This window comes from Seriola lalandi, unplaced genomic scaffold, assembly GCF_002814215.2.
Source record: "Seriola lalandi dorsalis isolate HSWRI2012SDOR001 ecotype SW California unplaced genomic scaffold, Sedor1 jcf7180002054954, whole genome shotgun sequence".
NCBI lineage: Eukaryota > Metazoa > Chordata > Actinopteri > Carangiformes > Carangidae > Seriola > Seriola lalandi.
The window spans coordinates 1,775,541-1,796,835 of record NW_019525505.1 but is presented as its reverse complement, the minus strand read 5'-3'; the positions used below and the strand labels follow the sequence as shown (position 1 = coordinate 1,796,835).

General features: G+C 44.1%; 1 protein-coding gene across 19 annotated transcripts in view; it reads left to right on the top strand.

The window, feature by feature from the left end:
• Positions 1–21,295, top strand: part of macf1a (microtubule actin crosslinking factor 1a) — a 233,408-nt gene that overhangs the window by 117,043 nt on the left and 95,070 nt on the right. For 18 of the 19 annotated variants that reach the window (XM_087170610.1, XM_087170598.1, XM_087170605.1 and 15 more), the window contains 15 exons: positions 11,117–11,283; positions 11,791–11,903; positions 12,727–12,833; positions 13,362–13,481; positions 14,268–14,363; positions 14,852–14,979; positions 15,304–15,397; positions 15,922–16,076; positions 16,744–17,047; positions 17,540–17,668; positions 17,799–17,876; positions 18,960–19,121; positions 19,404–19,508; positions 20,370–20,465; positions 20,790–20,915. In XM_087170610.1, the coding sequence (XP_087026736.1) occupies positions 11,117–11,283; positions 11,791–11,903; positions 12,727–12,833; positions 13,362–13,481; positions 14,268–14,363; positions 14,852–14,979; positions 15,304–15,397; positions 15,922–16,076; positions 16,744–17,047; positions 17,540–17,668; positions 17,799–17,876; positions 18,960–19,121; positions 19,404–19,508; positions 20,370–20,465; positions 20,790–20,915 (1,980 nt within the window). Of the gene's footprint in view, positions 1–3,250; positions 4,481–11,116; positions 11,284–11,790; positions 11,904–12,726; positions 12,834–13,361; positions 13,482–14,267; positions 14,364–14,851; positions 14,980–15,303; positions 15,398–15,921; positions 16,077–16,743; positions 17,048–17,539; positions 17,669–17,798; positions 17,877–18,959; positions 19,122–19,403; positions 19,509–20,369; positions 20,466–20,789; positions 20,916–21,295 lie in introns of those variants that run through there. The other variant, XM_087170608.1, reaches the window with a different exon arrangement.

Below are 21,295 nucleotides of genomic sequence, written 5' to 3'. Positions count from 1 at the left end.
TGTTGACCTTGTCAGAAAATAGTAAAAATCACAATTTCCCACATTTAAGTTGCTGGAAGCAGAATATGTTTGACATTTCCTTGACGATCCATCCATCAGTAATCATTGCAGCACTGACCATTTAAGGATTAAATAATCAGATGGACGAGGTTTATTTTTGGTTAATCCAGTGGATTAGATGCCTGTAACATCCAGGTGCTTCATCACATTGATGCAGAAATCAATAAACAAACAGTCCTTCTCATTGATTTTCAACATTGCCTGCAGTGACCTAATACAACAAGTGATACTGAAAGCTAAGCTACCTCTGCATAAAAGGTATAAAGAACTCTCTAATTTCCCGCTCCCTAGCTCTTGATCCTTTCACAGCCACCATCCATCCCCTCCTGTTTTTCTTCAGTCCTTTTCAACTTTCTCTTAATTCCCTCAAATCTCTTCCTTCGCTCCTTCCTTCTCCCGGCGCCTCTCCTTCTCACCCCACCCCTCTCCATTCATAACCTATACCCTGATTGGCAGATGGAGAGAAACCGATTCAAGCGCTTACCCTCATTTAAGTTGCAGTGATGCTACAGTCTGATTTAGATTTAAACACTGTTTTTTTTCTCCACTCCTGTTGCAGCCTGTCATTCAAGGAAGCTTTTGGGTCAAGTGTGTGTGCATGTGTGTTTGTGGCATAGAAAGCTGCTCACTAACAGCCAAGAGAGAGAGCTAGAGAGAGAGAGAGAGAGGTAGGAGTAATGAGGAAGCGGATAGGAGGAGGAGGAGAGCCAAGGAGGGAGGGGTGGATTGTGAGAGTGAGAGATCGAGCAGAAGAGAGTGTGAAGCTGCAGCAGGCGGGAGATAAAAGCTTTTCTCTCTCTCTGCCGGCGTCTGCGAGCCAGGGATAAAGCAGAGGAGCGCAGCCAGCCAGAGGAGAGACAGATCCAGGCTGCCTGCTGTCACTGGAGCTCCCGGCTTCCCCCGGATCAGCAGGCCTCACACCACAAACGCACAGCAGGACAAGACACACTCGTGGACACGTATACAGAAGGGCTCACACAGCTGACCAGGGGACCGCCTAACCTCGCAGGCTCAAACACACACTCGTACTCTCTGCTGGACGGCCACACACTTGCAGTTTCTGTTTCCTGCACCGTATCAATCGGATCAATCCAGCCATGCTTGTCAGATGGAGCCTCTTTCTCTTTTTCTAGCCGGAGACGCCCTGTGCTCCTGTCTCTGCTCCCTGCATGTCTTTGTTTTTTAAGGGGGACATGGAGCGCGGACCCTCTCGTCCTAACCTTCTGGGTTTGGGATTGCCTTTCGCTGGACATTGAATCCCTTTGGCTCTGTTCCAGATACACATCCGTTCGTGAAGTAGGTCTGCTACTAGAACTGGATCTTGACGAGACCTTAGCGAAGCCAACTGTGGACCAGTCTCTTCCTCCCTTGCTCTTCCTCAGAGTCTAGTTCCAGATCCTATCCCAGATGCCTCCTTCTAATTGGATCTAGTGGTTGTGAGGAGCTATTAAGAGCCAAAAAGGCACCAGAGAGGAGAAGAAGAACGAGAGCCTCTTTCCCCAGCCTGTCATGGTCTAAATACCCCCCACCTCCTGCAAACTGTGGATTTTGTCAGGCTGTTGCATCGTCGCACTGCACCACCTGATGGAGGGGAAGCTTGTCTGAGTAACTGGCAGACTGACACCAGGACACAGGAGCTTTAGGATTGGACAGTACTGGAACACAATTCCAAGCCAACTCTGGTCCTCAGGGAGTCTGACATCAAGGTGTTTGGGGGGGGGGATCTTCAGTCTGGTGTGATGTTGAGGTGTCTGGGGAGCTTAAGGTGGAGTCTGCCTCAATTTATCTGCCTCCAGATTTAGACCGGCACCCTGCTAAAGGTTTTCTGGACTACGATGCCTGATGACTCCACAGGTATCTGACTGCACTCTCCTGCCAGTCTCGTCAGCGGGAGAAATTAACGCCAGTGATTTCGGATCCCAACATATTGACAACAACAGAGGAGGAACACACACATGCCGGAAGGATTGACACGTCACATGAGACACCAGCTCAATGAGCAGCAGAAACCGTGGGAGGATGATAAGGAGACGCATTGGGGCGGGAAGCTGATGCTCTGATCGAGTATTTAACAAGCTGTCGGAATATTGGCTGAATCTCCCAGCAGTCTGTGGCAGCATTGGCTGACTGCACACTATCTCTCACCCACAACCAATCTGGATGCCGTGCTGCCTCGGCAGAATGAGACACCGAGCTCGCCGTCACTACGAGAGATATCGACAGCCTCGCCTTTAATACGACTTCCACTACCAGCACCGTGACAGAGAGGATTCCTGCTGATCTCTGTTGTGGGGCTGACTTCAGTTACTGATCGTACTTCTCTCCTCTTGCACTGCAATAACATTACCACAGTAGGAGAGAGGCATCATTAATGCATGAGCTCAGATAGCTGCTATATCTGAGTGTAGATAGAGCTCCTGGATTACAGCGGCACCTGGAACCCACTTCATTTTCTTTGTGGTTTATGGAGGATGGAAAAAGGATCCGACGTGTTGTTTCTCTCACATCACTGAATAATGATCATGAGACTGCCACTGACTCCAACACCAACCAGAAATCCTGCAGGACAAACACACGCAGACTTTAACACTTTGTTCCCATGTCACACACATGCAGTGTGTGTGAAGCACTAATGGGCTGAATAGCACTGGACTGCGCTGCATTTTTCTCTTTACCACACTCATCATCCTGCCTGACACATCGCCTTACATCAGGTAACAGTTCACCTGCCAGGAGCCTGGTGATAAATCAACAGCTGACCCCAAACAAATTTATTTTCCCTCCTAATGTTGCTCTGCTGACACAACTGTGTCCTCGTGTCCTTGACTGCGACCACAAGTCTTCTGGGATACAGAAAACAGACCAAGTAAATCAGCCAGCTGCTCGTGTACATACTGCCCCCCCCTTGTTTTACTGTTTCTATTCACCAGGTTGTATTTAAGATGGTGCCATGGGAAACGGAGATAAACCTGCTCATCCTAGCTTCACATTACTCACAGCTGTCAGGTTGATGAGGGAGCTGTCAGCCACTTGTCAGTCTATCTAAACATTTTCTGTCCTGTGTCTTTTTTTCGAGGGGTGGGGTTTTAATCTCAAGCACCTGGAATAAATGCTCAAACCTCAAGGAGCAGTCATTTGGCCTCTACCATGGATTAACTGCCTGTAGTTCCTGTTTTATACTCTGTTCTCTGTCAGCATCAAAGACATGGGGAACTCCATGGGTTGTGTCAGGCCTCCTCGGGAGGGGGAACTCGGTGGAGCCCCCCCACTTTCACCAAAGAAGCGTCTACGTTTCAGGCGCAAGCACAAGGGCAAAAGGGTCAGGAAAGGGGAGGGAGAGAAGGACGACTACGAGCAACAAAGAGGCCATGAGCCTGATGACAGAGAGGAAGACGATGAGGACGAGGAGGAGAAACACACAAGTGTAGAGGCAGGAGATTCAGATTTTAGCAACAGAGCGAGGACTCTGATATCAGTGCCTGACACCCTGTTAACTCATTCCAAAATGAATCTGCACAGCAATACTCTCTCCCCCGGCTCTACCAGTGCCAGTGTTGGGGGCTTTTTGGGCAGCAGAATACTTGAAGTGTCCCCTAATCCCAGCCCAGCCTGGAGAGGGGTCTTCTGCCTTCCAGGGGAGGAAGACACTGTCAGCGCAATCATAGATGTCTCCAGCATCCCGAGCCAAACCACAACAACCACCCCAGTCAACACAGCCCCAGCCCTGGGCAGCACCACTCCAGGCGGAGGGAGGGTCTGTCGTGTTCGGGAGAAAGTCCAAGGGGTCCTAGAGAAACCTTGGATCCTCCGGCAGAAGAAGGAGAAAAAAGACAAAGGGAGAGCAGAGAAAGACGAAAAGGGGGATGTAGGGGTAAAGGCAGGATCAGAAGGGACATTAGGGCCGGTGCAGACACCGACAGATCGGGAGCGCAAAGGTGTGGTCCATATCCGAGAGGTGGACGGTAAACTCTGCGTGGTGAGGACCATGTACCCCAGTGACTATGGCTCTCCATTGTGGAAGGGCGAAAGTGACAGTGAAGTGGATGTGCGTAAAGAGCCTCCTGTCCCGTCTCCACTCACAGGAAATATTCTCAAAGTCCTGCTGTCTGAGGAGGACAAGAGTAGAGCCAAGATGGCTGCCGGTGAAACCCCACTGTCCTTTACTGAACTGCAGGTTCAGGAGACTACGGGTGTCAAGGGGTTCAGGTTGGACTCCCCATCTCGAGCGCAGGAGAGGTCATCTCTCTTGGAGTCGGGATACGCCAGCGACCTGCCGCTGACCTCTCCAGAAACAGCGGGTACCACCCCCAGTCAGACAGACTGGGGAGGGCTGACCAGCAGCTCGTCAGAGAGGCTGGACTCCATGATGGAGAGTCCTCAGTCGCTGCAGCAACAGGCAGCTGTGAAATACCTGCCACAGGTTTGTGTCCTGTCATCCACTCATCAAATCCTTTATCCAGCTTCCTCTTAGATCTTTATCCGTCTTGAAGTTTGCCACAACAATTAGTTGATTAATCCAGAGGTTGCCACCCCCCGGTCTGCTGGACCTTGAAACAAATAAAGGTTGAAAACCTTTGGATTAATAAAATAGTCGATGGACAGACAACAACACTTCTGGTGATGCATTAACCATATAAGTCATTTAGTAAAGAAAATAATAAGCATTCGCAAGTGTGAGATTTTTTATTATCATAAATTGGACATCTCTGGGTTTAGACTTGATCATTTTCACAATAAAAATACTTGACAGATTAATCAGGAGTGAAAAGAATGGAAGTTGCAGCCCAGTTCCTGACATCCACAGTGTTTTGATTCCTGGTGTCTGGTCCTGATAGACCCACATGCACTGACCACAGCTTTTTCTAAGACTTTGTTTCCAGGAGTTGAGGATTGTCTTTGTTAGAGGTGAGAGTGGAGTCTATGAGGCATTGGTGTACTTGGATTGTTTTGCTTCAAATTGAGCACTCGAGACTTTAAACCTGTTCTGGTGGGGCTGTCAGGATCCCGCGTTTCAAACCAGTGGTCTTTAGAGCCAGGAGAGGCATTCACTGCTCTGTTTGTATGAGTGTGGCTTTTTGAAGGCTGCCTTTGTTGTCATTCGTGCACCATGTTTGTGGTGATGAAAGGTGTGTGTGTGTGTGTGTGTGTGTGTGTGTGTGTGTGTGTGTGTGTGTGTGTGTGTGTGTGTGTGTGTGTGTGTGTGTGTGTGTGTGTGTGTGTGTGTGTGTGTTTTTTTTGTTGTTATCAGCTCAAGAAAGGCACTATGCGTCTCTCCATTCTTTCCGCCTCTGTCCCTGGAGGCTAATCAACGCAGCCCAGACCGTCTCTACATCCTTCTTTCCCAGTATCCTCCTCCCCTCCCTCTCTCTCTCTCCTTCGTCTCCCTCTATTGCTTGTTATTTTCCTCACACTACACACTCTCTCTCTCCTGACGTCTGTTAGAGTGAGAGAGACAGACAGGACAGGTGTGTGTGTGTGTGTGTGTGTGTGTGTGTGTGTGTGTGTGTGTGTGTGTGAGTGTGAGAGAGAGAGAGAGAAGGGTCATTGCTTCAAATGACAGGGTTCCCTGCAAACAGTAACTTGTCATTTCCCATCAGTTCAATAGTCTGTGTTTGTGTCTGTCTAGCTTTGGTGGTTTTGGCTGGAAAAGGTTTAGGTTATTTGGGGATAAGCAGGAGGGTGAGATGGGTTCATTTGACATTACTGCCATCATATTCTGAGTGTGATTGACTCTGTAATCTCTCTACATTAAACTTCACTTTGTTTTTCTGCTACGCAGTCTTCTGCCTAGTTACAAGCTTCCTGCAGTTAGGGCTAAATATCATTAAAATAAAGTTTAAATACATTCAAAAAAGTGCTGATAAAATAAATACCTTTACTTTTTATTTAACTTCAGACCCAGATTTTAAATGTAAAATATGGTCTAGCTGTAGATGAGAAAATAGGCCCAAACTGGCAAAACTGATCTTAATGTGGAAATATCTGATTAGACAATAAAAACACTTTTTAATGACAGCTTTTTTTTTTTACTCAACAAAAAGTGCTACAGACACATTTTGTTTGGTACCAGAAAAAAAAAATACTGCTCTTGCCCACAAGAATGTTACTTACATCCAAAAGAAAAAAAATCTTTAAACCTTTTTGCACTGTCAAAAACGAGCTAAACTGCAGGGCCTCAAATCTGAGTTTGTCGGAGCTTTGATGCTTGTTGATTGTTGTTGTTGATGTCTGGTCCAATATAAAGGCAAAGAGCCGGGGCTTTTCTTTTGGTGTCAACTTACAACTATTAACCACAGTGGAACCCCTCAGCATCCCGTCAGAGATACCCACTTACAGTGGCATCAAAAATTGAGAAGACAGTTTTGACCGTGATGAGTTGCAGAGCTTACATACACACATGTACAGACCTGAGTGAGCTATAGTCCAGCCCTGTGTGGTGCTATACAGTGTGTGGTCATGTTTGGGTTGCATCAGATGTCTGGGGCTCAGTTGCAGGAATGATTAGAGTGTGTGAGTTCTTGTGCTAGCTTACAGCCCTTCAGCTTCTCCTTCACCTTGAAAATGAAAGAGCTGCTGCTGCTGCTGCAGTAGCAACAGATGAGCGACGCGTTTCACAGCGGCTGCCATAGTTCACTCAGTTTTCCTCCACATTATAAAGACAAGCACAGCTGGTGACGTCATGTCAGGTTGTCTTCAGTGCTACGCTTCTTATTTGATGCACAGTTGCTGCTGAGTCATGAGAAACGCACACTCGCACTCACACACACACACACACACATACATACATACAGATACTGTAGATCCCAGCTCCACAGAGATCCCTAGTTCACCAATAATCAATACTCCTGTCTTGTGTGTGTTCCTGTGTACATGTCAGGATGTCTCTGTGTTCAGTTTAAAGTGCAGCTGTCCTGTTGCAGCTGTGTGTGTGTGTGTGTGTGTGTGTGTGTGTGTGTGTGTGTGTGTGTGTGTGTGTGTGTTGGTGTGTGTGTCGGCCCTTTTCTGCATAAAAAGGGATTTGAAATGCGCATTCATCAGTGAGACGCTGCTTCGTTGAGCCTCCAGGGGATTCTTACCACACACTGAATCCACCACTCAAATTTATCCATATACCCGTCCTCCTGTGTCTGAAGCTATTCGGCCATCCGTCCATCATCTGTCTATCTTTCCCTCATCCACCCATCCGTCCTTTTCGCTGTGTACCAGTTTCTTTAAGAGCCAATAGAACCATCTTTTCTTTTATCTTCTCTTCCTTTCCTCCTCCTCGGTGTTGTCTCCTCCCTCCCTCCCTCCCTCCTCTGCACACAAACTTCAAAGAGGCCATGTTTTAAAAGAGGGCTGGTCCAGAGCCCCAGGGGGCAGCGAGTGGATCATGGATGATTGTGACAGGATCATGGCTGCACTGAACACGAACTGCGACCTGCTCTGATCTCACTGTGTGTTTATCTGTGTGTGCTCTATGATTATCTGCAGTAACAGTTGCATACACACACATATACTTACACATCATCCATGAATTTACACGTTACATACAGACCATCATCAGAGAAAAGTGCTCAGTCTTAAAACCAGGACTTTAAACATGCACCTGCCGTTTACTCCTGTATGTCATGTGACCACAGCTGTGATCTGTTTTTGTGTGTGTAGCCTATATGGATGGAAATGAGCACGTATCATGTTCACACGTTTTGTCTGAATGGCTGAGTTTGATGTCTGCAGAAGTGCATGTGAATGTCACATCGAATGAGGCAGGAACTCTAGCAGAAATTAGTCTCAGTGCACTAATGATATAAGTAAAAGTAAATGATTTCACAAGGTAGAGTGGCGTATATTTAAATGACTCATTAGTTCTAATGCTACAAGTTAGAGCTAAAGAGGAGTCAGTTCAGTTAATTAAACAGTTGGTCTTTCGGTTTGTTTGCTGAATAACCAGCAGGTTAATCAAGCAAATCATCTGATGTTAGGTTGACATGCTGTAATGACTACACAGATTCTTAGTTCACATGATTTCCAACCAGGGAGAAGTAGTTGGACAAATTGTACTGAGTTTTGGAGCGTATGGTTTTAAGGATGCCCCTGACAGTAATGCTATGCAGAGACAAACCATGAGCTGCTCTCTTGGGATACAGGAACAAAGATATTGTGCAAAGTGGGCTGTTGAGGGGGATGTATGATGCCTTATCCAGTTTCCAAAGGAAACACTGCCCAAAAAGATCTCTAACTGGAATACAGCACACAGCTTCACTTGATCAAAGGAGGTCGCAGCAATATTTTCAGTCATTGCAGTATAATATAGATACAGTTGACCAAAACCTGAAACAATGGAAGGAGATTTCGAACAAGCCAGAACTCATGAATTATGTTCCAATCAAGGATTACTGCACGGCACCACATGCTCTATTGAATTTACAGAGAAGGCCAAGCTCCCTTTGTGCTCAGTTAAGAACCGCTATGCAAATATAAAGGTGGCGAAGAGCAGCTTTTGTGTTTTTTGTCATCTTGGTGTTGTTCATGGTGAATTTCATTTTCTGTCCCGTGTACAGTGACATGAGGAATAATCTGTTTGAAGAACCCTGATGTGTTTTGTGTGTCTGAAGGTAATATGCTGAGTCGCCTCTTTAATAAAGAGATTTTTGTTTTAGTGACATTTATAGAAAAAGCATGGCAGACAGAGGACACTGTATCCATTCTATAAGGACGTTTCTATCATGGAAATGTTCCCTTCTTAATCTGTGGAGATATTTCTTGTGATTTTTCTCATGGACCTCCTGGTTGTTGTTACTGTCTAGTGTTTGGACCAGGTGGACAGTGTGTTACTGTATAATCCTTGAAATGTTGTGATCATAACAGTAATCCACTTCCAGTTCTGCAGTGATATTTACCTTTTACATTTAGGAACAGATCCCTGTTCTGCTGCCTGAATATGGTGAAGGTTTGTTCTTGACCTCTGCAACATGTACGTGTGATAAAATGTTCAAAACTCAAGCTTCACTGGCTTTTTCAGGCAGATTTCAACCACATCTCACTGCCAAGGTTCTGTAATCTGGTCACGTGATAACACGCTCCATTTGCAAAGGAAGAAGGCCATGAAATACAGTAAAAAGCTCCTCAAACAGTTAGCATATGTCCTCTTTGGAACATCTCAGAGGGTGTGTTCGAATCACCTGAAAATAAGGAATAAACGAATGGAAGACGTGCACATCAGTCAGCGTAGGCTCTGTGTGCAGATGCAGCCCTCACACAGACAGACTGCTGTATCAGTATTCAGATGGAGGATTAGAAGCTCTGTATTTCTCTGCAAAGGAGCCTGTAGAGGCAGAGACACTGAGTCCTGCAGAGAAACACACACCAGAATTTACATTTTCAGATTCCCATTCAAATCACACACTGTGATATGTATCATTGTTTGCTCGTGATATGTGTTCTCACTGAGACACTGGTGGGAATGATAACCTGAAAGTTGTGTCACACACTTGAGGGGATGGATGTGTAGAAGATGGGTGTAGTTGTCTGGAGTTGCTGTTTGCATATCAGGAGTGTGACAGCAGACTCTGCTCTGTGTCTCTGCATGTATGTGGGGATTTATGTTTTTCTTTGGATGAACAGGAATATTAACCCATAAGACTTTATGTGAAGCTGCTACATGCAGTATGCTGCATGTCACCCCCTCTCCTCTGCTGCCGGCCTTGTAACTCATTTTCATCTCCTCTCCTCTCCCTCCCCCTCCTCTTCTTTTTGGCTGTTGCTGCAGTCCCCTGGCACACACCGGACTTTCATACTGCTCTATATTAGCAGCAGGGAGAGAGACATACCGACAGACAGACACACAGACAGACGGTCAGAGGAGGAGGAGTGTAAGGACAGTCAGTGAGGGAAGGAGGGATGACAGAAGAATACTGATGACAATAGCAGCAGCCAAGCACTGACAGTTACTGCATATACATCACTCCTCCTTTGTCACTGTGGACCGTTGGACCTAAAGAGAGCAAATTGAGAGGAAGGAGGGCGCGGAGGGAAAATGGCCAAAGTGGTCGTGTAGCTCAGAGAAACAGAACACATAGATAAAGAAGCGGTCGGTCTCCATGGAAGCCTGGTTTCCCCTCAGACTCGCCCTCAGTAAATATACATGTCTTCACAGTGCTTCCAGGAGCTGTGTGTACCAGCATCAGCCAAAAGGCATCTGTTGTAAGATAATACAAGCTAGTAATCTGAAATGATTACAGGAGAGTAATTATCAAGATGTTTTGAATAGTCCTGATTTGGTGAATGCTATTTCCTACAACAAGCTGAATCAAAGAAGACCTAAGAATTATAAAGTATTGCCTAAAAAATTCTCCTAAAAACCCAAAGATAAAGCAAAATCAAAACAATATTTGGCTTCTTTCTGGGGGGCTAGTACATAGCTGAAGTCCCTAGCTGAGGAATCAAGGAAGGAATCGTCATTTCACAGACAGATCCTATACGTCTGACCTGTTCTGTGGTATTCAGTTCACTGCCAGTGAAAAAGCACTGGGGGGAAATGTGACGAGGTGAATGAAGAGGAGGAGCAGGATGAGACTGCTGAGCAGATTGATCAGCATCAGAAGCAGAACAGATGAAAGAACGGGAAAAACTGAAGAGACAGATCGAGGTTGGAGAGGGGGAGTCACGAGACAGAAGGAGAGGAAGGAAAGGAGGCAAAGTGTGTGTGTGGGGGGGGGGCACAAGCTAATGAGCAGACGAGACGGGAAATGATGGAGTGAGTAAATAGGAAAAAACTTCCATTAGTAGAAAAATACATGCGTCTCGGTTTCATTATCAAACTCAGACACGTTTTGTTCCACATGCTGAAGGTTGATGATGAGCGACGGCACGTGACAAAGCGGTCGCATATTTCTGCCGAATCATTGTGGTTGTGTCTTTATGTGAGTGTAACAGGATCATGTGTGCTGGTGTGTGAATGCATCAGTACAGAATATGCATAGGATTCATTCCTATGATTTTTTTTTTTTTTATTTGAATGCACCATGTGAGAGACAGGAAGTAGTAACCCCTCTTCTCCGCCCGTTCCCTCCAGATTTCAGAGATCTATGTGAGCGGCGAGTCGGGCGACCTCACAGCCAAAGAGAAGCTGTTATTATGGAGCCAGCAGGCGACAGAAGGCTACCCAGGCCTCCGCTGTGTCAACTTCACCTCATCCTGGAGCGACGGACGCATGTTCAACGCTCTGCTGCACAGATACAGGTTAGAGGACGAACGGCGAGAGAGTGTCACCTGTGTTAGTATTAAGTAGTGGTAAAGTCTGATTTCAGAGAAGACTGGCTGTAGTGTCTTACCGTTATCCCTGATACAAATAAAATGTATTGAGTTCAACAGCAATCAACTGCCTCGAAGTCAAACTATGAGTTTAACGGCCTGCAATGGTAAAAATCCTTAAATGCTGACACACAATTACTCAGAGAAACACAGGGCCTCAAGGTGGTTCAACAAAATATGCAAATAATTCCACAACAACAATTTTTGACAAGTAATTGTAAACTGCTTTGAATTCACAAGTATATGCATAAAAAGTGAGGAGTGCTCAGCCCTCTCTGAGGCACTGCAGATACTGTATATGTTGTACACGCACTGCAGAAATAAGCAGATAGACCGACACCCACTCGAATAACACGTCCCCTCTGTGTGTGTGTGTGTGTGTGTGTGTGTGTGTGTGTGTGTGTGTGTGTGTGTGTGTGTGTGTGTGTTTTCCAGGCCAGACCTGATCGACATGGAGATGGTGTCACGGCAGAGCAACCGTGAGAACCTCGAGCAGGCCTTCGAAATCGCTGAGTCGTTAGGGGTGACCAGACTGCTGGACGCTGAGGGTGAGACTGTTAATCTGAATGGACGAACTGACCGGCTGACTCTCTGCCCAATCAGGCTGAATCCTGGGAAACATAACAACTGTAGTCGACAACTACATATTATTTATGCTGCTCAGAGTTTTTTTTTATGTCTTGTTTATTTCTAGCTTTTATTTTGGAAGTCTGCCAACATAAGAACATGCCAACCAACCCCAGTGACTGACTACTAAATTACTTATGTTCAAACTCTCCCCTTAATATCTTATATTCGGCATATCTGTACTTATTCTGTATTTTGTCCACAGAAACATATTTAAATCCGCTCACCACAGGCCGTTAATTCCCTGTGAGCAGTGACATTGTGGCTGGTGTTGACCTCTTGAGTTCTCTGTGTCTAGTTTAGCAGCTGGAAGAGTGGGATACTGTTGAATGTTTGACTGATCATTCTTTATAGTTCCTGTCTAATGCTACATCTTAGCATCAGCTAGCTCAAACTGGCCAAAGAATAGTAGCTGGATGATGTGGTTTCAGGTGGTTTGAATGTCAGATTTTTTTTTTTTCCATCTTTACTTCTTTCATGTTTGCAGATTGTCTTGCTTCTAGTAGTTGTCTTATTTGACTTTTTAATATATTAATATTTTATGGTTACGCCTATTGACATTTTATCCATTAAATTATCTTAAATTCAGAGCCAGAGGTGATTTGCAAACATTAAAATTCAAATTTCAGGATTTCAGGATAATATGAAAAACAAATAATCAAATCTTTTCTCATGTTTTAAAAAAAAAAAAAAAAAAATTCAGTTTTTTTTTCTCTAATTCTCATTATTTCTCTCTCTCCTCAGATGTTGATGTTCCGTCTCCGGATGAGAAATCAGTCATCACCTACGTCTCTTCCATCTATGATGCCTTCCCTAAGATCCCTGAGGGGGGAGAGGGCATCTCCGCACATGTATGTCATCCTCTGCTCCACCCATGTTCCCCAGCTCTAACCTTGAGCTTGTTATAGCCGGATGTTTCTCTGCTCTGCATTCCTTCGTCTTACAGGCATCATTAATTAAGATTTTTCACATTGTTATTTGTGCATCTCAGTTTCAGGGTCATTCTTAACATGCACTACAGTTGAGAGTATACTGTGATACAGTCTGACTGCATCAGCTGTTGTTGCTTCATCTTATGTTCACTTTTTAAAATGTTTAATGATTTTTCACTTTATTCTCAGAGGAAATGTTCTTTCCATTTTGTTTGTTAGTCAGCCGTGCAGCTTCATGAGTAATGACCTGGAACTTCCAAGTTATGATGCAGTTATTTCAATGGCGTTGTAGTCATTTACTAAAATTTACATTTTGTAAAATGAAGCCTATCTGAACGCATTTCTGAAGCATTTGTGAATTTATGATGTTTCCACTGTGAAATAACTGATTCACGTCTCTGCGTCTGTCTTTCCCTCCTTCTCCTTCCTCCTCCTCTCCATCATCAGGAGGTGGACCAGCGCTGGTCAGAGTATCGGTCCAGGTTCTCCTCTCTGCTCCAGTGGAGCCGCCAGCATACGGCCCTGATGGCCAACAAAAACTTCCCACAAAACCCTGTGGAACTCAAGGTGAGTACCCAAATTGATTTATTCATCTTATGCAGTTTCTCATTACTTCCGTTAAATCAGTGTCAGCATTTGTGTTCATATAAGCACAGAGAGAGGAAAAAGACTCTAATCTCTCTCTCTATAGCAAGTTTAAAGGATAAATTACCTTCAAAAACAGAACGAATGTATCAGCACCGTGTGAAAATTGTCTCTGTACAGACACAGTAGATTTATTATCTTGAGTCTGTAATTCAAATGACTGCACATAGCATGAATACAAACTGTTTCTCTAAACACTCTCTGGCTGTGGTGAGAATCAGATTCCTTCTTTGTTTCCTCGGCTTATTCTCTTCAGTCCCACCAACATGCAGTCAGGAAAAAAGAAAGCTGACAGGCAATTTCTGTAAAGCCTCCAGAGAACAAATAGAGGGACAGAGGGAGGGGAGGCCAGGGGTTTAATAAAATGGAGAACAACAGAAAGACGATGTTCGGCGAGCGAGAAAGAGAGTGAAGCATTCAGATTAAAAGGAAATAGTTTGCAGAGGAGAGGCATAATGTTGGAAAAGGAAGAATAAAGGAAGCTGCTGTGACATAATGTCTGAAGACTGAGGGAAAAGGAGGGAAAACGAAGTAGCTTGAGATGACCGGAGAGAAACTGGCTAATGAGCACCCAGGGAGAGACTCGTGATTACAAAGCTTTTACCTGCTGATAACAGGTTTTGACTTTGTGCTTGACCTTAAACAAAGCCTTTGATAATACTGACCTCATAACACTCATAAGCAGCTCCTGTGTCTCTCCTCCTGCAGGCACTTTACAACGAGTACGTCCATTTCAAAGAGACGGAGATCCCCGCAAAGGAGGTCGAGAAAGGTCACATCGAACACCTCTACAAACTGCTGGAGGTAAGAATGAACAGAGGCAGGAAGGAAGAGAAGAACACGAGTGAGGGGGAAAAGAGAACAGAGTGCAGAGATGGAGGAGAAGGTGACCAACATTTGGCACCATGTGCACGGCTCATTTTGTATCATGGGGTTCAGCTCAGGGGGGGTCATGTGAATGTCACTGAGAGAGAGAGAGAGTTTTGTTGTGGATGTGTCTGTGTGAATTGAGTCATACGTTTCTCTCCCAGGCCAAGTCATCTGCACTGTCGTGCTGTTATCAATGCAGCAGATTGTTTGAATGAACACAAACTCATGATGTCTGATTATAGTTCCTCCTTTATTCTCACTCAGCTGATGTTTCCAGAGTGTTTGTCTGTGGTGCGACTTATGATCGCTCAAATATAACTCTGATGTAATGATGTCTTTCAGTGGAGTGTGTTAATGCACTTGCACTGAAGCATGGTGGGATATTAAGTACATTTTTATCCTGTGTGTGTGTGTGTATCCAGGTGTGGATAGAGTTTGGTCGTGTTAAGCTTCCTCAGGGCCTCCATCCCAATGACCTGGAGGAGGAGTGGGGGAAACTCATACTGGAGATGCTGGAGAGAGAGAAGGCCCTACGGCCAGCTGTGGAGAGGTACACACAGAACACACAAATACACACATGCACACACACAGAGGTCCAGTCAACTGCCTACTTTGACCAGGATGCATGTAATTAGATGAAAACCACTGATGCAACTCTTGGTGTGTGATTTTCAGGGACATGTGCATATAACCCCTGTGTGTGTGTGTGTGTGTGTGTGTGTGTGTCTGTGTGTGTGTGTGTGTGTCTCTGTGTGTGTGTGTCTCTGTGTGTGTGTGTGTGTCTGTGTGTCTGTGTGTGTGTCTGTGTGTGTGTCTGTGTGTGTGTCTGTGTCTGTGTGTCTGTGTCTGTGTCTGTGTGTGTGTGTGTTTTCAGGCTAGAGCTGCTGCTTCAGAGAGCCAACAAGATCCAGAACATGGCTCTGGACTGTGAGGAGAAACTCACGCTCGCCAAGAACACACTTCAGGCTGTGAGCACCGACCCTCTCTCATCTTACGCGCTTTTAATTTCATACACACACAAACACGCGCACGCATGCAGGGTCCTCAGCTTTACGTAGGGTAAATGTTTCATATTCTTCATAATAGTTTACAGTGTATTAATGTGTTAAAGCTGTAACAGTAAGTGCGCTTCTGGGACAATAAATATTTACTCACCACTTCCCCTGGATTCTGCAGACACAGAAACACTGAGTCTTCATGCAGTCAGCATGGAGACAAACTCACCTTAAAAACCTCTGTCTTTTGTAGCATTTTGTAGTGTTCTTATTCTCACTATATTAATCCAGTGTTTTGTGCTGCATTGTCTTGCTTTTCTCATAAGGCCTACTTTGATTTCACTGTGTTGTCTACTGAATCGATGCCTTGGGGAAACACTAAACCTCAGAATATCGCAACTCATCAAAAAGTACCTTTGCACATAAACCAAGTAAGAAAATCCCTGGAAAATCTAGCAAACAAAACCTGATCAAATCCTCCATCCTCTGGTGTCCAGGACATGTCTCGGGTGGAGAGCGGCGAGGCGGTGCAGTGTGAGAAAGAACTGGCCTGTTACCTTCAGGACTGTGAGGCTCTGATCAGACAACTCAACCTGGAGCTCAAAGTCCTCCGAGATGAGAAATACTACCAGGTGGAGCAGCTGGCGTTCAGGTGAGTCAGCAGAGAAGAGGTTGATGGATAAAGGTTTTTTTTTTTACTCCAGTGAAGAACGTTTGGTAATAAGTGTTCAGCTCTGTGAAAGAGGTGCTTGTATAATTCATTAAATTTAATAAGCAGGAATGCAAACAGCTTGTTGCACCTGATTATAGGTCAATCATTTGCATTATTTTGCCATTAAATCCTATTAAAGTGTAAAAATGAGCTGCGATGTAAATCAGCGCTGCCAGAAAAGAAGCAGAGAAAATCCCCATTTTGTGATAATTCACCTCCATCAGTTTTAGAATTTTAGACCTTATGAAACTTAATGAAACAGCCATTTTGAAAATTTTCCACAGTGTGATGCCCTTTAATGTAGGACTGCAGCTATAACTATAGAAACTGCACGATTTGAGCCTCTTTCTTCTCAGTATTTTGCCCACAAACTATCGAGGACAAGCTGTCTAGGCAGCTATGAGCTTTGTTGGACGTCTTGAATGAACAGTTAAATGCTTCTCTCACTTTAATGCGTTTCTGGTCTCATTGTATGAGACTGTAAGACAGGGTCACAGCTTGAAATCACTTTACCTACTGGGGAAATCAAGGCAGGGAACGTAATAAGTACCAGTCCGCCCTCCAGTCACTTTTATTATTATTACTTATTTTTGTCCCTCACCCCCAGAGTGTCGTGCCTTCAGGAGGAGCTGGTCTCCCTCAGACTGCAGTGCTCCAGTGTCTACAGGAAGGGACATTTCTCTCAGGCCCTGGGCAGCACCGGGGCTGAGCACCCCACCCAGAGGGCCACTGACAGCGGCCTCTCACTGGGACAGACGCTGCTGGGAGCTGTGGGAGTTGTGGGGGCTGTCGGAGCAGCGCTCCTGCGGCGACCCATGGCTCGTTCCCAGCTGGTGGCCATGTCTTCATCAGAGGACGAAGGAAGCCTGAGGTTCATCTATGAGCTGCTCGGATGGGTGGAGGAGACACAGGTCGGTCGCTGTAATACTTAGATTTAGTTTGATTTCGTGAACAGTTATTTTATTTCTGGATGTTTTCTCTTTATTGGATTAATGATTTGGTTTATGATCAGAAAGACCCAGAGAGCTTCAGAGTACAAACAGAAAATCAGAGAAGCAGAAACTTCTGCTTCTGATACGAAAAAAAAAACAAAACAGAAATTGTACATCATGAAGTGATTCTTCAACCTTCTACAAAATACCAAGAAAAAGAAAAAAAATCTCATTATGATAAATTTTTTATATTTCAATGGAAAATGTGATTAATTAATCCACAGAGTCATTTAATCTGAAACCGTCAGAGAGACTGAACAGCATTAACAGAATCAAATCTACATTCAAAAGGCATTACAAGCCGGAGAACACATTGAACTGATACTGAGGGGCGAGTTAGTCATTCAGAAAAATGTAAAATGAGGGAAAGAGCTTGTATTTGTATGAACTGTGGGTCTGTGTGTGTTACAGGAGCTGCTGGAGCGAGCTGAGTGGGGCGCAGACCTTCCCTCTGTAGAAAACAACCTCCAAGAGCACAACAACATACACACTGCAGTCGAAGAGCTAATGAGCAGCCTGCAGGAGGCACGCAGCTACGAGGTACGCACACACACACACACACACACACACACACATATCACTCACTCACTCACTCACTCACTCACTCAGAGAGGGCTCTGTGCTGAGAGTTATTGTGTGTACTGAAGCTGTGCTGTCTCTTGTCCCACAGGCTAAAGTTTCCCCCAACTTCAAGAGCAGTTACTCTGAAACCCTGGCCAAGCTGGAGCACCAGTACTGCAAACTACTGGTCAGTGTCAAAACAAGAGCTGTGTGTGTGTGTGTGTGTTGTGTGTGTGCTTGTGTGTGTGTGTGTGTGTGTGTGTGTGTGTGTGTACACGTGCGTGCGTGCGTGCGTGCGTGCGTGCGTGCTTTGTTTCTCAGTTCACCCCCTCCCTCAGTTAATCCCTTTACAGCATGACAGGATTCTCATGCTAATAACACACAAATCTGCATCTGCTCTCTCATTTGTTCCTTTCCCTAAATTTCTCTTTCATTTCTTTGTTCCCCGTCGCTTCTGCTCTCTCTCTGTCTCTTAACATATTATTAGAGCTACATTTGTAATAAAGTCCTGTATGTAAGAACACCTGCTTATAAAATGAACCTTGTATTTCTTGAATAAAACACTCTTAGAGTTGTTTTGGTTTTAGTCTCTTAAAGCTTCATTAACAGTCTCCAGTCAGTTCAGCTGCTTTATTTCTGCCTGCTGCATTGTTTTTTCTTAAGATTCATGTGCTTACAGACGCACTTATAACAATCTACGTGATAATATTATCCAGAGGAACATTCAAAGTAGAGCATTACTTCTCTTCTGTGAGGCAAAAACATCCACTTGGAAAAAATAAACCGCAGATGTTTGTGGTATTAACGTCACTCGAATAAAAGTGCCAGTGTGGGATTAAGGAAACATTAATTATATGTGTTCAAATATGATAATCACTGACTTGACTGATTTCTCATGACTGTAATATCACAAAACAGTTTATATATGCTGCAGGAACTAAAGCAGAAAAAGCACAGAGCAAGTTTTCTTTGATAGTTTAAGAAATTCTTGATGGATTATGATGCTTTTTAAAACATTCCTTTTTGTAGAGAAGCTTATATAAAGACACGTATTTAAAATGGCTCATTAAATACCTATTATTCATATTGAAAGGCCGGTTCTGTTGCAGTGATTTGTCTTTCTTTCTTTCTCCACATCACTTTATTTCGACCTTAAAATCTATGTAAATGAACCAAAACCATTTCTCTCTCTCTCTCTCTCTCTCTCGCTCATTTCTCTCTCTACTGCTGATCAGCATGACGATGATGTATGTTTGTGTGGTTGCCATAGGAACATTCGTCATGGCGCCTGCGGAGCTTGGAGAGCCTGCATGCGTTTGTGTCGCACTGCACTGAGGAGCTGATCTGGCTCAACGAGAGGGAGGAGGAGGAGATCGCCTTCGACTGGAGCGACAACAACACCAACATGAACGCCAAGAGAGAATTATACAGCGTGAGTGGAGGAGGAGGAGGGAGAAACAGATGCACACTGATGGTTTCCTCAAGTCAAAAACAAAGACCGCAAACCTCTGTAATTTCACAGGAAACGCTGATGTTATTGTATCTGAAAGAAAAACAGTAGACATACATAAAACAAGCTCCAAATATGCCCAAACATTTATTCCACATACAGAAAATCTGAACTCAGACAAGAAGTACTGTTTGTACACAGACAGTGTTTTAACAGTCAAGTGCCGTAAAATCCTGAAATCAACCATCCTTGTTGTGTTTACAGGAAATGAGGGAAGAGCTGGATGAGAAACGAGACATAATGCGGTCACTTCAGGAAACGGCCAGCCGTCTGTGTCAGGAGAACCATCCAGCCAAACAGACTGTGGAGGTGAGTGTAGGAATTCATTCGGTTGAGCTGAATGACCTTTAAAGATGTCGGGGTTTTGTGTCCATGACTCTTTTTGTGGCACCTGTTCGAACAAAATCTCTTTGTTAAAAATGCTCCTTGACAGCAAACTTGATGTTTTGTTTTGTTTCACAGATTTATTATTATATTCAGAAGAGCATAAAAATTAATCTGACCTTCTGTAAACCTTTTTGGCAAAGAGGAGAAACTGCTGTTTGCATCTAATAGAAACTACATGACAATGTAAAATACTGGAATAACAATACGTATGTGGGGTTCGGTTTGCACCAGTAACATGTTCACATGCTCCTCCATCGCTGCTCAGCTGAAAATAGTAAAGGCCAGAAAATGAGTGAAATCCTGAAAACCTGACCCTGACTGTGCTGATCAACATCCAGCCATGGTCCTTTAAACATATACATGCCCCTTTGCTAGATTTTACGAGTGCTGTGTGACAACCTGTGTCAATTTTCAATTTCAATTCAAAGCACAATTACAAACATTCAATGGAATCAAGTTATCAAAGAAAAAATGTCAATAACATTATTAATTTAATAAAATACAATAATGGTTTGAAGGAGAAAAAAAGCACAATAAAATTATATCCATATACACACACACATATATACACATAAGATAAGATGTACCTTTATTGATCCCCCATAGAGGAAATTCAAATATTTATACATAAATATTCATATATACATATGCAAATATACACATACATAAAGGTATACATACACAGTAAAAGCAGCTCTCAAATAAAGAAAAAGGAGACGTGCTGTTATGAATTAATGATTGTCTCTCTCTTCCCTCTGTCTCCATCTTTCCTGACGTCCTCAGGCGTACAGTGCAGCCCTGCATACTCAGTGGCAGTGGGTGGACCAGCTGTGTGTGTGTGTAGAGCAACATCTCAAAGATAATACGGCGTACTTCCAGGTGAGACTGAAAGTTTTATTACAGTGTTTATCACGTCAATGTCGGAGCAAGACGTGTAGTAGCTGTGTCCTCCTTGTAACCAGTGTCGTCTTGGCAGATGACGGCGTGAGGTTTTTACAAATGATTTAGAGGAACATGTTTGTTTGACTTTCATTATACACTCAGGCCTCTGACTGCCAAAACATGATGGTTCTTTAATTTAGAATGAGGATAATTATTCAGTCCTCAAATTTGTTTCTATTGAAAGTGAATGAACTATTGCAGTGAAATCATTTATGTGCATCCAAATGTTTCAATCTCTGTCTTTTTTTAATGTTTCTTTAGTTTATGAGTGACGCTCGGGAATGTGAGTCGTACCTGCGGCAGCTCCAGGAAACCATCAAGAGACAGTACACCTGTGACAAGAACAGCAGACTGAGCAAACTGGAAGACCTGCTGCAGGACTCCATGGTATCTGCTCTGTTTCTCTGTAACTCTGAGTCTCAGTTCTATACAGGGAAATGATATAGTCATCTCTGACACCTTTATTACAGCATCTTTTTATTTCTGTTAAACCTCGGATATGTTTCACCTAGGACCTTCAGTCTTTGGTCCAGATTTAGTCTATTTAATGCTAAACCCCAGTGGATCTTTTTTAATAGAGGTTAGTCAACACTAAATCTCCATTTCAACACAATTAATCCAACAAGAGTCTTTCATTCACCATCAAATAAATAAATGTCTGTCTCTCACAACAAGGAGCTCATACACATTGTTTCTTAATTCCGGTTTTAGTTTCTATTCAGAATAGAAGAAGCTCAAGTTGAACTCTGCCCCCATCATTTTAGATA